Genomic DNA, 16,790 nt, shown 5'->3' on the forward strand with positions numbered 1-16,790 from the left:
ATCACTCCTTGTCTCAGTATCTCCCATAATGCAAAGCACATCTCCTTGCAGACATATATACTGCTATGCATTAAGGGAAGGGCTACTACCCAGACCGGTTTCAACCTTTGTTGAGGTCTTGTCAGTGGGAGGCAGACCCAGAGTGATGATACTAAGCCAGAAGCAATGGAGAGGTCATATTTACCTATACGAATTAACAGGGTTTGGATTTAGAGAAAGATGTTGGAAGTTTATTTTGCACTTGGTTAGACTATAATAAATTTAGTTTAATCCTTTATCCAAGTATAAGCAAACAAAGTTTGCTCCTGAAAATATCTTCAGGACTGAGGTAAGGTGGTACATCCCTTGGCAACTCGTAGCAAAGGTGGATCAAGCTCTCATCACTCCTTGTCTCAGTACCTTCCATTCCATTGCTCAGAAGCACAAAGGTTTTTATTGGTTTAATCTGATTATTGCTGTCATTATGATTATTTCATTCTCCCTTTATAAGTGTGCTGACTCCATGAAATCAGATTCATCCTGGGAGATCCACTTAACTAACAATATATCTATCATATTAAACTTTAAACCTCATTAATGCTCCCAGCATTTACATAACTTCCATAGATGGCCTCTCATTCTTTCCTGCACCATCTTAAAACATCTCTATATCACATCTTGTCCACCTGTCTACCAAACTGTAATTTATTCCATCAACCTCGTCTCTTGGCAAAACATCACTGGTCAATTAAAGATCAATATATATTTCAGTTTAATTATCTAATTGAGTGACCAAATATAGCTCAACAATAAATATAGTTCCTTGTTATAGTCCCAACTATTTCTCTGAAGTAAAAATCTGATTCTGACAACCCAGATTTTGTCTGAACCCAAGTTCCACAATTTTTCTTATCCTTTTCTCAAGTATGTATAAATCTCACCTGGAATGCCCCATTGGGAAACTATTCTGTAATTCTCAGTTTTATTTCCTTTTCTGAGTCACCAGTGATATTCCTTGGGGTTCTTTAGTTCTTGCTGTTTAACAAATAGGGTAATGATATTTTGTGTGGATTAACTAGGGATCTTCAACTGTTTGCTGATGGTGCAAAATTTGAGATAATTATAAAGTTTGATATTAAATTCTCCTTAGGAAGATTTGAATAGACTTTTAGCTTGGACAAACGAGTGGAGTTATAATTTTTAATGTTAATGAATGCAAGGTGCTGCACTTTGGAGTGCAGAGATATAAGATTGTGTACTATATTGGTAGACCTCTGCTTCATGATGAATGAGATTCAGGATGAAGGTCAGAGAGCCTATTGCAAGTGTTGCAATATGCCCTCTATTCTTCTATGATAAGGGGGTATATTGATAAGTATTGTCAATATTCTCAGATGTTATATTTCTGTTCTGTAAGTCACTTCTTACTGTATCGATCCATCCAATTTTGGCCTTCCTCTCAATCTTTTTTTCCTGCCATCCTGACAAAAAAAAATTGTTTTTCTAACCTTCCCTCTCCACATTCTCTTTAAGTGATCATACCACCTGAGATTAGCTATGTTCATACATTCCTGTCGCTAACAATTTTAGGTTCCTTCTTAGTATCCTCATTTTTAATATGATTCCATTGATTATCTCTTTGCTCCCCTGATCTTTCTCAGAACTCTGCTGTCTCTAGTCTCAGATCAAGTGTTTTATTTCTAACCTGGCCTGGTTGGCCGAGTGGTTAACGTATCCACTCTCCAGCCAAAATGCTGTGGGTTCGAATCCTGCCATGGGTATGGATGTTTGTAATTGTCTGTGGAAATACTAGTGGTGGTAGTAGGCAGTAGATGGCATTGATGTAGTTTCGGTTAGTGGAAAGTTGTAGAGTAGTTGCCCTCCCTCGATGAGTCTCTGGACTCCCTGGAGGTGTTATGTAATAATAATAATAATATAGTTTATTGTGTTGGATATATCAGATCCATAAGTTAAAATTGGTTTGAATACTGTCTTGCATATAGCTAGTTTAGGGTTCCGATTTCTTTCATATTCCATATAATTTTTTTCATTTGACTACCAGCCATATCTTTGCTAATTCTGTTGTCTATTTCCATATTTAATTTATTATCTTCAATAAAAACTGTGCTTAAATAGCTGGAATATTTTACTTGTTATATAAATTCTCTATTTAGAAATGCACTTGATGTTTTCAATTGTCCTGTTGCTTATTTTCATTGTCTTTTTATTGTTGATTATCATACCATATTTATTACAGCGGTTGTTCAATTTAGTTAGTGGCTCCTGCAGACTTCTGTTGGATATATTTATATATAACATCTGCATAAAGTAAAGAGCTAAGATTAACATATCCAATTTTTGATATCAGGTTTTATGCCACTTTCCTTAATAATGTGATCCATATAGATAATGAAGAACAGGTGAGATAACATACATCTTTGTCTCACACTCTTGATTTAACATTAAATCTTCCTGTACCTTCTTCCTTCCATTCTAATTACTGATTTACACCTCAAATATAGATTGTGTTGCTCAATATGACATCCCATTTACACTATATAGTTGTGATTTTTGAACAGCATTTTTTTTAGCACATCATAACTATGGTTTGGATGTAAGTGACCAGTTAAGAAGGAACTTCTTTGGGCCACATGCAACCTGTCTTCCTGTTTTTTTTTTTTTTTAGTCCTGATGTCTCATTTCAATAGGCTAACACTGGAATAATGTATATGTTAAAAGAGCTCTTTTTTAGGCATACAGATAAATATCTGAACAGATAATCTTTATATAGCCAAAAGCTTTGCTACCTTTGTGTGATTCTTCACCTTATTTCTTTAGCTTACTATTCCTTTAAACGAATTGACCAAGGTAAATATAGTCCTCCGCAATTTCAGTACAATTGTGGAGGACTATATGTGTTAATTTAGGTTGATTTGATCTGAATTTTTCATCAGATTGGCTTAAGTTATATTACTCTTGAAACCTTTTTTCCCCTCATTCTCTGTCAAGAACATTTAACATTTCCTGAGCTTTATATTTGCTAAAAGCACAATGTCATCTGCAAATATTAAATAATTGACGTGAGATTTTTTCAGAGACATATAGTCAGTGGTGAGCTATAAGGGACTCGCTCGAGCCCTTTGTTAAAGTTTTCTCAAATCTGCGAGCCTCTTGTTTACAAACGCTGGCAGCGTATAGATTATTTGGAATTATTGTTTCAACTCCTCTATAACGAATACACCCAAGTTTGAAAATAAAAGAAGTGTATGCGCTATCTTTACCCTTCTCCCTTCTCGTAGCCAATCGTATGGTAAAACCAGTAGCCAATCAAATGTTGGTAAAACTATCATCAATGGGTTGTTTCACTGGACATTAGTTCTGTGTTTGTTAGTGCACTGATGTATAACCAATTGTTTGTGTTTAAAATTTAAAAACTATTATATTCAGCAAATTTTATTTTTATAATTGTAAAAGTTTTTACCTGTGAAATGACAGTCAAATTTATTAAATTTTTGGGGGAAAGGAAAAATAATGATGAGTGATTCTGCTGATTCTACTACAGTTGAAAATGAAGTTGAAGATAATACGCACATTGATTCAATGAATATGCAACAAGTTGGAGGAGAAAAGGAAAATTATTTACCTGATTGCTGAAATGAGAAGCAAGCATCATATTTCAAATCGCAGTATAAGTGGTTAAAAGTTTAAAATGGAAAATTAGGATGTCGTGTTTGCTCAAAATATAAAAACTTAGGTGTTGATGGAGAAAAAAGTTGTCACCTACAAAAGGAATGGGTAGAAATTAAAATACAGTAATTCCTCGATTAATGCGTCATTTTTTTTTCGATACCCAAATTCAAAAGCAGTAAAATTTGCATTAGAGTAGAAGAGGCAATAGGTTCATACCATCGGTTGTATGAAAAAAAAAAACAAAATGCCTGCCTAACTACGTTAGCTCAATTTTTTGTTAAGAAGTAGAATAATAAAATTTATATTCTGAATATGTTTTATTGTCTTTCAGCTTCATTGTTTTCCTTTAACTAGGCCCTGAGACATACCTTAATTCTTTTATAAAAAAAATTAAGGTTCAAAAAAGAATTTGAGGAACGAATTATACTTTTTCTCATAGGTTATTATATTTGATTAGTGCGTTTTCGATTAATGTGCCTGTTTTAAAGAACGCATTAGCCTCACTAATTGAGTGATTGCTGTCAAACCAAATGGAAACACTACAGACTCAAGAACTGCATCTTTGTGTAAAAAGTTATCTAAACATAATGAATCATTTGCTCATAATAAAATCCTAAAAATAAATGAAGAATATATCAAATCTATATTACAAATTTAATTGACAAATTAAATGAAAAAGAAATTTTGATAACTTCAAAAATGTTTAATTCTGTTTATAGTTTGGTGAAGAGAAACCAACCAGTGTTTGATTTACCAGATTTAATCGAGCTGCAAATTAAAAATGGTATTGATCTAGGATTATCATTGCATTCTAGATTCTCAGGAATTAGAATAGTTGAACATATTTCTAAACAAATAAAATTAGAAATATTTTCCAAAATAATAGAAAAAAAAATTGTAAAATTTTCTAATAGCAGACAAATCGATAACATTATCAAAAATAAGTGTTTTTAGTTATTCGCATATTAGTTGAGCTCACTGAACCATGTATGATTTTTGTAGATCTTGTAGAACTAGAAAATGCCACCATGGAATGTGTACATGCTACTATAATTGCTACTTTAAATTCATATGCATTTTCTGATAACTATTTAAAAAAATCATCTCATTGCATTTTGTTCTGATGGGGCTAGTGTAATGTTAGGAAACAAATCAGGTGTTGCAATCAAACTTCTACAAAAATTTCCCAACATTATGATTTGGCATTCCATTGCTCATCGTTTACAATTAGCATTAGATGATTCGATAAAAAACATTAAAGAAATAAATCATTTTGAAATATTTATGGATAAATTATATGCTTTTTATTTTTTAGTACTGCTTATGATAAGTGATGACTTATGTCCCCTATGAGAGGAGGCTTTGGAAGGCAGTAACACTAATGATTTTGAAAGCATATGGTGTCAGGTAGAGGTGGGCAAGGGAGGATATTTAGTGGGGTGTTGCTACAAACCAAGGAGCACAGAGGGTGGGAATCAGGAGATGCTTAGACAGTTGAGCTTGGCAAGTGCAAGAAGAATGATTGTTATAGGAGATTTTAACTACAGCAGTATAAATTGGGGAGAGAAAGATGCATGTAGCAATAAAGGAATAGGATTTCTAGAATTCTTGAGGGACAAATGTCTTAGGCAACATGTAGTGGAGGGAACAAGAGGTTCAAGAGTTTTGGATTTGGTTATAGCATCAGAAGAGTTGATAATAACTTAGATGACATCTCTCCCACCAGTTGGAGAGAGTGACCATGTGGTTTTGACTTGGAAGATGAATAGACATGTAGGAGTATCAAAGAAACAGGAACGTATGTGGAATTATAAGGCAGGTGATTATAATATTAGACATCAACTTGGGGAAGTTTCATGGAGGGAGGAATTGGAAGGCCAGGATATCATTAGTGCTTGGGAAATTGTGATGGAATATTTGTTAACAGCAATAATAAGCTGTATTCCACAAGTGAAGAAGAGGACACAATTTGGTGTAAAGTGGATGACAAACAATATTAAACAGGAACTGAATGCGAAAAGGAGGCTATGGAAGATATATAAGGAGACAGGTGAAGAGCAGGTGCATGAAGAATATAAGACACAGGCCAGGAGAGTGACTGTATGGTGAGGAAGGCAAAACTGGAATATGAGAAGAGATTGGCTCTAAGATCCAAAGAAAATCCTAGGGAATTTTTAGCTATTTCGCCAGTAGGAGGGGAAATGATTGTGGAAGAATGACATTGTAGGATAAAAATGGGAATAGAGTGACTGATGCAGAGGACATAGTGGAATTGTTCAATGAACACTTTATTGGAGTTTTTCATTCTGGAGGAGTAAATTTTAATACTATAGGGATAAGGCAGGTTCGAGGTTTAGAAGTACAAAGAGGAGAGTGTGTTCCAAATACTGAGTACTCTGGATGTAAGTAAAGCTGTGGGACTGGATGATATTTCACCACGAGTTTTGAGAGAATGTGCTAAAGAACTGACAGCTCCTTTGACCTGGCTTTTCAATGAAACTCTGGCTATGGGAAAGGTGCCCAGGGAATGGAAGAAAAGTAAGATAGTGGCATTGCATAAGGGAGGATACAGCATTGGACAGATGAGGGTAATGTTATCTGTGAGAGTCAACATGGATTTGTGAAAGGGGTGCGCTTGTTTTAGTAATATGTTTTAGACTTTTATAATAAACTTACAAGCGCAGTAGATGAGGGAAAGGCATGTACTGCCATTTTCTTGGATTTAGCGAAGGCATTTGACATGTTCCCACATGATAAGCTGATATTTAAGTTGCAGCGCATGGGTTTGGATGTCAGGTTGGTCAACTGAATTCAGGATTGGCTGTCCGATAGGTATCAGAGAGTTGTTGTATGGTGGGGCAGTTTTGAGGAGGCAGAGTGTTACAAGTGTGCCCCCACAAGGCACACTTGTAACCTCAGTACTTGGACCTATATTGTTTAACCTTTATATCAGTGGATTGCAGGGGGATATTCAGTTGTTTGCAGATGATGTGAAGCTGGGAAGGGTTATTAGTAATAATGCAGATGTGGTAACCCTGCAAGAGGATTTGAATAAGCTAGACAGATGGGCAAATGAATGTGGATGTTGGTTTAATGCAGCAAAATGTAAGGTCTTGAGGTTTGGGACACATCGATGGGATGCTGCATACTCTGTTGGAGGAACTATATTGGAGGAAGTAGGGGGACAAGAGATCTGGGGTTTATGATTGATAGAAACCTGAAATTCAGGGGACATATTGCAAAGGTGGTGAAGGTAACACAGAGGATTGCTGCAATAATGAATAGGTCGCTGACCTGCAGAGATAAGAGTTACCATTCCGTTGTATAAGACCCTGATTAGACCATACTTGGACTATTGTTCTCAGATTTGGTCCCCAGGATTTGAAGTGGATAAATTAACCGTGGAAAGAACTGTTGAGAGGTGGTTACAGGGTTGACACTGGGGAGTTCATATGCAGATTATTGCATGTGTGTCATTATAAATGATTTTATTCTTGTTATATTTTGATAGCTAAAAAAATGTTTTTCTTATGTAAGATAAATTAACACAGATGATTGTGTGCAAATATTTCATGTTTAGATCATGAAATATTTGTTTAAGAATGATAGCCTTTACAGGTTGATTGTCCCCTCATACTTTTTGATTGGCATTTGTATGCAAGCTGTATTAATAAACGTTTTTGTGTGAAATACTGCTTTTTTTTTTCTCGACGATGCCGAGCCATTTGTTAAAATTTCCATAGCTCACCACTGCATATAGTAATGTAGCAGAAAAACAATTTAGGTGATGTAGGATCTCCTAGCCTTACTCCTCTCCCAATACCATCCTTTCCCTGATGTTCTAGCTTTATACTGGCTGTTTGAGTTTAGATATACAGTGTTTAATAATCTGATATGCTTTGCAGAGATGGCTTTTTGTTTTAAGCTGTTTATTATTTCTGACTGATATAGAGAATCAAAGGCTTTCAAAATCTAAAAACACTAAAATATGCAGGAAGGTTATATTCATTTGCTTTTTTTTTATTAGTTGGCTAATGGTGCAGATATAATCTGTTATAGAGAATCTTGCTCTGAATCCTGTTTGAATAGATATATATACATTTTTACAATTGTTGATAACGAATTGATTGGTCTGTAGGTATTGATATCATTTCTACTGCCCTTTTTATGTAATAAGATAATCAAGGAGTTATGCCACTTCTCTGGAATTTTTTCTGTTGTTAAAATATCATTGAACATATCCAGTATGACCTTATGAAACTGAATCTTCTGATTTTATGTGTTCTGGTAATATGTCATCTTCTCCAGGAATTTTATTATTTTTTTCTGACTTGAGTGCTTTCCATAATTCTGCCATCATGATGGGTGGTCCAGCCTCATCTAAAGATAGTAATGGATTCCTTGTCTGTGTATATATCCCTATAAAACTCACTACATATTTTCATATTTTTTTCTATATTGTATTGTACTATACTTTGCTTATTTTTCAATTTTTGAATCCAATTTAACTCATGTTTGATCGTCTGTTCTTAATTTATATTTTTGTTATTGATTTCTAACTTTCACATTTCCATAAATTCTATATTGTCTTTGTGATTTCTGTATTTCCTTTTCCTTAATTCTTCCTTTTTTTTTTTCTTTTTTGATCACGTGTCTGTAAAGTAAGTTTTTTTTTTGTGAACCATGATGTGACTCATGGTTCACTATGGGTGTAAGGAGAATGTGGTGAGGACTCTATCTCTTCCACATCATTGTAAGTATTCGGGACTGTAGATCTGTGTGTGTATTCATGGGGCTGTTGCGTGTTCTGAGGGATGAAAAACCCAAGTTTCCAGGTGAAAAAATCCTCTATCTCTGTATGAGATTGGCTAACTCACCTTTAGTCAAAAAGACCAGATAAAGATTCCTCACATCATTGACGGAAATTAAACCCAAGTGTTTCTGACCAAAGGGCTTCGTCTATATTGACTGAACTATAGAGGCTCCCCTTAATAACTAGTAAGCCTGATTTATTCATACTTTTTTTTCCTTCAACTGTTATTTCCTCAAATTTTTCTTTATAGTTTAATATATCTTTACCTTCTAGTGTAGGCTTTTTCATTAAATTTCAATCTCTCCCTCTTGATGTTTATTTTTATTTTTGGTCTAACTAGCTTATGATCACTATGTGTAATTAATCTGGTTGATAACAGATACATATTCTAGTATTTCCATGTTATTCACCATAATAAAACAATAAACAGGTGTCCATTTTCATTTAATTTGCTTTTTAAGGAAAGTATTTTCTATATTAAAATAAATATAGAAATGTTAAAATAAAATTAAGATTACCACCTAAATGGTTACAAGTAACAAGAACAGAAAGAAAATTTGAAAGATTTATTTATAAAACTAGACTATTGAATGACACAAATGTACAATGGCTATATGAACAAAGCATTAACCAATATCTAGATAAAATAAAACAAAATGAAGAAATAGAAATAGAATGGCTTAATATAAAAACGATACTAAATGCAGCAGCAAATGAAAGCTTAGGAAAGACCAAAAAATTCAATAAAAGAAAAAAACTGAAGATCTGGGATGATACAATCAAAGAAATAATCAAAAAGAAAAAAGAAGCCTATCACAAATGGTTAAGCAGTAAAAGATTAGAAGATGAAATAGAATATAAAAGAATAAGAGCCATAGCTAAAAGAGAAGTCAGAAAAAGAAATAGAGAATCATGGAACAAATTTGTTTCTAATTTAGAACATGATTTATATAAAATAAGACCCAATGTATATAAGATTTGAAACACTTAAATGCAGATACCAAAGAACATATAAAATTAAACACCGAATTGAAATTAGAAGAATTTCTAAATTACTACACAGAATTGTGGACAGACAAATATTTTAAAAAAAGACAACTGGCAAACAATTAACGAAAATGAAAAGGAAATAACTAAAGAAGAATTAGAAATCAGCCTGAAAGAAACAAGAAACGGAAAATCATCTGGAGAAGATAAGCTAGGTTCAGAACTATATAAATACGCAGGAACAAGATTCAAAGAAAGACTCATATTATTTTTAAATAAAATTTATTCAACTGGTATCCTCCCAATAGAATGGAAAAAAGCAATTGTGATTCCTATCTTTAAAAAAGGTAATAGAGATGACCCTAAAAACTATAGAGTATCAGTATATTAAATTCCTGTTACAAAATATATAGCAGAATCTTAAATAGCAAACTAATGAAATATTCCAAAAACTTTAATTTAGAAGTACAGAATGGATTTAGAAAAGGACAATCATGTATAGACCTTTTGCCTAAAATTAATAATAGAGAAAAGAAGAGAATACAACTTAGAAACACATATTGCATTTATTGACTTTGAAAAAGCATTTGACAAAGTTAAAAGAAATATATTATTTAACATATTAAAAGAAAGACAAATACCAAATAATATCCTAAAAGCTATCACAAGTATATATGAAAATAATCAAATACAAATAAGATTAAATCACGAGCTATCATATACGAGAGAGATAAACCAAGGGGTCCAACAGGGATATCCCCTCTCAGTAACTCTTCTTAATGTCTACTTAAATGAAATAATAATTAAATGGAATAAAAATTTTCATCAAGGTATTAAACTTTCTCCTGCAGTGAACTTAAACACTCTCCTTTTTGCCGACGACCAAATAATAATTACAAATTCTGAAGATAACTTACAGAAAGCTATTTTAGATCTAAATGAGATAGCCAAAGATTATGGTATGATAATATCAACAGAAAAATCATAAACTATGGCCTTTAACGGACAAGATCCAGCAAGAACTAAAATAGTAATAGATAACAAGGTCTTAGAACAGGTGAATTCATTTAACTACCTTGGATGTATAATCACATATGAAAATGAAAAAGATATAAACGTAAAAATTGCAAAATATTTAAAAATAACAGGTGTCATTAACTCTATATTTAATCCAAACAGTTCAAAAACAAACCAGACTAAAAGTATACAATACATTAGCCCTACCAGTCTTAATGTATGGAAGCGAAATCTGGACAATAAAACAAAAAGACAAACATAGATTAATAACAGCAGAAATGAAGTTTATGAGAAAAACTGCAAAGTATACCCTATTTGATCACAAAAGAAACGAAGAAATTATGAAAGAATTAAACCAAGAACCAGTAATAGAAAAAATTAAAAAATATAAACATAAATGGATTGAACACATTCAAAGAATGAAAACAGAAAGATTACCAAAACAAGCCTTAAAGTACAAGCCATTAGGAAAAAGAAAACCAGGACGTCCTCTTAAACGATTCAATGATGACTTCTGAGGCTGGAACAGGCTATGCTAGGCCTAAATCCTTGATACATGATGATGATGATTTTCTATATGCAATCTCTCTCTCTCTCTCTGCAAATTCCACAAGTCTTTTTTCTCCTCTCATTTCTTTGGCCCATATCTTGCACACACCTAAAGCACTTTCTCCCTGTTGTTTCCTACTTAATTTACAGTTAAAATTGCCCATTACAATTTTGCAGTGACATGTATTATCTCTCAACATGTTGGAGAGATTCTCATAGAAGTTGATTTCTTCATCTGAATGACTGAAAATAGGTGTATATATTTGTATTATACTTAACTCATGCTGCTTATTGATTGTCAATTTAAGCATTGTAATTGTCTCAAAAACTGGTTTAAACTCAAGAATGTTATTTTTTTTTTCATATTTTATGAGCTATAATTCCAACTCCTCCTTGACCATGATCTCCCACAGCAGTATGTAAAATATAATTGCTTGTTTCAGTAATTTATGGTCAGTTTATTCAAATTCTAGAAGCCTTTGAATAAATTGACTATGAGTAGTTAGGTGAGTGTGTCTGCTACTTTAATGTTGGAAAATGTAAAGTCTTGAAATGTGAAAGGCAAGGATGGTGTGCTTATATATTCAGTTAATTAGAATATATTAAAGGAAGTGGAAGAGAATAAAGAACCTGAGTTATAGATAGACAGTGTGATAGAGAAAAGGCTGAAATGTAGAGACTATATTTTTACTGGATTAGAAAGTATAGCAAGCTTCACTTTGACAAGATAAGTAAACAAAAGTTTGCATGTGAAATGTCTTTGCAAGTGTATTACTTGTATGTTAAGAGTGAAAGTGGGATAAACTTTTATTTATAAAGTGTAAAATACATGAGATTTGCTGTCTTCCTCTTTCCACTGAATATATGTTGAAATTGGAAAGCACAAAAAAAATTCATCTATTTCCTCAATAAACCTTCTTTGTATACTTGGCATAGATATTGGCAAGATCATTCACTAGCTGACGTGGAAACCATATGATGTATCACTGTTAGTTTCAGTCCAGTATAGTGCTTTGTTGTCAGCATACAGCAGTCAGCAATATTTTATGAATCTTGTGCACAAAAGGCAGATAAGCCTGTAGTGCCTTGGTACCATGGATGGCTAAAGATTAGATCTGACAGCAAAACTAGTCCATTAGTTTTTTTGCTGAAAAGAAGAATTTAACTGTGAAATGAAAGTGTTAGCAGCTTTTATGTTTATATTTGTGTATAAATGTAATTCTTTAAAACCATTGCTGATTAGATAGTAAAATGCAAAATTTGCAGTAATAATAATAATAAGAATGCCAGTACAATGAAAAGGGGAAGTTAATTTCAATGAAAGAAGTCCATTGGAATAGTTTACCATGTCATTCCAAATGTTGAATACCTATAACATTCAGGAACCGCTTACTGACAAAAACTGTTTAGTTGTATATGATGATTATCTTATACTTCTCTCTATCACATATATTTATGCATATATATATATGTGTGTGTGTGTGTGTGTATTATTTTATTTATTTTTTTGGCTCTTATCCACAAAAAGTTTTTCATAAACCAATAGTGCATTCATACTGTGGATGGGCTATATATATAAATAAAAGTTTGTAACAAAAATTCCACAAGTTTGTTGCTCTTCAATATATTTTTTTATTTTTCAGTGAGAAAACACAGTGATCAGGGAATTCTTCCTATGGAATGCTTATACCTGAACAGGAATGCATTCACAGCTGTAGTTGGGCAGTCTTCCCAACCTGCTAAGCATTTCACCTTGAAACAGAAACCAAAGTCTGCTACTTTACGAGCAGAACTATTACAAAAATGTAAGATTTTGATCCTAGTCTTAAATATTGAGTATTCATATTAATTAGACTTTAATGATTTTAATGTAATAGATAGTCAGTATCCTTATATAATTGATCTATAGTATATGCATGAATATGCCTGTCCATATCTGTCCTGGATAGCACTATGTTCTATCCAGGACAGATGGATGATCAGGTATATTTGTGCATATATGGTAAATTGTAGTAAAATATATTGTTAAGTAACTTTATTGTTTGTAATATTTTATATTTATACTTATTGTAGCCATATAGTCTGCATAAATTAGAATTCTTAATCTTTGCTCTTACTGGTATTTTTTGTAGCCTGCATAAATTTTGCAACAAGAAAAAGGATTGTTTAATCATTTGTAATTTAATAATTGTCCAAGGTGAAAGAAATATGAGTCAATAATTTAATAAGAAAATTATTTAATTGTTATTTCTAGATGTTCTGTTTCTTTCTTGAAACAAAAACATGAGTGATAATCTGAAATTATCATTTCTGCATAGTTGTTTTGTATAGTACTTTATACAATAGATGCACACTATAGCAAACTCCACTCTGACAAAATGATGCACTGTAATAAACTATGGAAAACTCCCAGACAGGTCCCATAGAATTAGTGCTATTTTAAGTTCACTGTTACAAACCATACAAGCTTAAAACCTTTGCTATAGCAAACTAAATTTCCTAGCAAATAACATCACAATCAGGAGACAAAGGAAATGGTTTGGAATTCTAAGAGGATGAAACATAAAGGGTGGCAGGAACCATACATATGACAACATGAAAAAGTAGAAATGCAAACAATAATAGGAGACATAAGAAAGAACTAGAAGAGTATGAAATCATAAAAATCTGGAAATAAAGTTTAAATTTTGGAAGATTACATCAGTATCAATTTATTCCAACTGTACATCATGGTCTTTATCAAATCAATAAGCTAACATTCACACCAGCTGTGTCTTCCTCTCCCCTCAGGCTGACTATTGCAGAATGATTAATGCAGACTAAATTCGTCAGTTTTGTTCTCTTTCTATTTGTAATTGGAAGTAATCAGATTGGTTGACTACTGAAATTTTCTGGTTATCTTCTAATTATTTCCTTTGTCTCCTATTATTATTATTTGCATTTGTACTTTTTCATATTGTCCTTTTGTGTGTTTTATGTTTTGTTCCTTCCAATCCTTAGTGTTCTGTTATCAATATATGGTTATCCACCATTTTTTTTTTTTTTTTTTGCTTTGTTTTCTTCTCTTTCTTATGATGCATGTTGTTCTATTTCTCATTGTTATTTTATTTTTATTGGATTTCTCTTATCAATTTCTTTTCTTTAATTTCTGGCAATTTCCTATGTTAATTTGTTATGATTTTGTCTGTATTATTTTCTGTGATTTCTTTTATTTTTCATTATTTAATTTCTTCTGTTTCCCATGATTTATTTTGCTGCTATATTCTTTGAGATTTCTTTTGTGTTATTTCCAATGGTTTCTTTTATTTGTGGCAATTTCCTTTGTTCCGTTTTCCATGATTTCTTTGCTTTATTTCTCATAATTTTTTTAGTTGTTTTCTACACTTCCTTTTGTGTTATTTCCCATGGTTTCTTTTATTTTGTATAATTTGATCATCATTAAATTCCTGATGTCTGTCAGGACTCCAGTATTTCTTAGACTTAATATTTCATTTTCTGTACACTTCTTACTCTCAATTCTCCTAGATCTTGCTCTTACTCTGGGTCTTTTTTCACCTCCATTCTTTTAAATGACATATACCACCTGAGATTAGCTCTGTTCTCACTTTCCTAATACTCTTCTTTTTAATATGATTCTGTTGTGGATATAGTCTATTCACTCCCCTAATCTTTCTCAGAACTCTTGTGATCTCCAGTCTGTGATCAAGTGTTTTATTTCTAGCATATCTCTCAGATTCATTACTTAAAATGGGTTTTTACACTATCTTATATATAGCTAGTTTTTAGTGTTTTGACTAATTTCTTGCTTAAGATAGCAAATTAAATATGGAATTCTGTCGTCTCCATGAAGTCCGAAAACTCATCACAGGAGACCCAAACTATTCACACAGTATCAACTATACCTCTCCTTGAGCCCATTCACAGACATAGCACCCACAACTGTCTTTGGCAACCCATTCTGTTCATTCACTACTCTCCAAACAAAAAATCTATTTCTCGCACCCTTACTAACTACACTCTTACTCAACTTCTAGTGATGACCTCTTGTTCTGCCCCATCTAGCCAAGTGTTGAAACACTTGCATTCCCTGTATCAATCCTGTAAAACTTTTTAAGTAACATAAATGTCACTTTCCTCTGGATCTTCTCTACAACTTCCTCATCCCCAAGAAAGTCAGTCAACCAGACCTGAGCACAGTAATCAAGATCTGGATGTATCAAGGACTTATAAATAGAAATAACATTTTCTTGTCTCTACTTGTTGGTGTCTTCTTCAATAGCCAAGTAATCCTGTAAGTTATCTTGGCAACCTTAGCATATGTCCTCTAAACTTCAACTCTATCTATTGCCATCCCCAAATCCCTGTTTCATCTGTTTCCTGGAGAGCAGTTTCATAAATGTGGTACACAGCTTATAATCTTTTTATCCCAAAATGCATAACTTTACATTTATCCACAATAAACTGACACTCATTATCTTTTTGTCCATATTGACAACCTATTTATATCATGTGTTGATCAGTCTCACACTCACCCTTCTCATGGGTGCTCATCTGCATCTGCCCTGATTGCTTAAGTTTTCCTGACTTTGCTGTTCAGTACTCTTTGTTCACTCTCAGCGAACAAAGCTCTCTCTCTCGACACCTGACACCAAACCTTTTAAAGTGTGCAGACTGTCAACATTATGCAAATCCTTCTTTCAATCAAACTCAAATCATACATCCACAAACCCTACATCATTCCTTCTGCCACAACCTAGTAATCCATTTACTGTCAGTGCCCTGTTCCTCAATTATCAGGATAAGTATCCTGCCCCACTTACAATCTTCACCTTCTCGCTCTTCTTTTTTGCTTTGCCTAACAATTCCTTCACATCCTTCCTCATAGAATACTTCTCACCTCTCAGGTCATTATTGCCAACCAAGATAATTAGTTGTTTCACTTTATCTTTCTGCATCTGGGTAGCACCACTAATAATATTGATTTTTGCACCAGAATGTTATACTTTCATTAAGTACTCCACTGGTCATAAAATCTCCATACAAAATTTTCTCCTTACTTTGTTTCTCTCATTTATTAACGTGATCTTGTGATCATGTTCTGAAGTAAGTATCATGTGAATGATACTTACCTCAGATCTCCTGCTTCTTCCTCTTCTTAGCCCTGATAATCTCTTGATGTTTCTGCTGTTTTTCAATTGCAGAAGTAAAATAAATATTAATGTTAATTTACCAGTCTTACTAAAATGTGCTAAATAGCTGAAATGTTTTTTTGCCCCATATAGAGGTAATTCATTCAGTATTCATTATGTTTTCAATGTTCTGCCTATTTTCATTAATCTTTGTATTTTTATCGCTCATTTTCATACCAAATTCATTATGGCAGTTATTCCATTTAGTTATAGAATCCCAGAGACTGACTGGATTTGTTTAGGAGTACTGCAAAGAGCTAAGTTTGATATCTCTAATTTTAACATCAGGTTTAATGCCACTTTGTTTCATGATACAAATGATGAATAACAGTGTGCACCCTTGTCTCATTCCTGATGTTACATCAAACAAACCTCCTGTACCTCATAGCTTCTAACTGCTCACTTACAACTGAAATATAAATATCTATTTTGCGATCATTCACATTAGTTGTCAAACTGCAACCCTGGACTTGATCCAATCTGCTGCCTATTCTTGTACAACCTACAAGCTAAGGGTAGTGTTTAAATGAATTTTGTGACAGAATCATGAACTTTGTTTCAGTATC

The 16,790-nt window shown here is 32.9% G+C and overlaps 1 protein-coding gene across 3 annotated transcripts in view; it reads left to right on the forward strand.

The window, feature by feature from the left end:
* The window catches only part of Nelf-A (Negative elongation factor A), a 165,316-nt gene that overhangs the window by 32,945 nt on the left and 115,581 nt on the right, over positions 1 to 16,790 (forward strand). For all 3 annotated transcript variants that reach the window (XM_090391011.1, XM_090391013.1, XM_090391014.1), the window contains exon 3: positions 12,679 to 12,840. In XM_090391011.1, the coding sequence (XP_090247137.1) occupies positions 12,679 to 12,840 (162 nt within the window). The remainder of the gene's footprint in view (positions 1 to 12,678; positions 12,841 to 16,790) is intronic.

The sequence above is a fragment of the Typopeltis vanoorti genome, chromosome 4 (genome assembly GCF_054136105.1).
Source record: "Typopeltis vanoorti isolate ZY-2024b chromosome 4, IOZ_Tvanoo_1.0, whole genome shotgun sequence".
Lineage (NCBI taxonomy): Eukaryota > Metazoa > Arthropoda > Arachnida > Uropygi > Thelyphonidae > Typopeltis > Typopeltis vanoorti.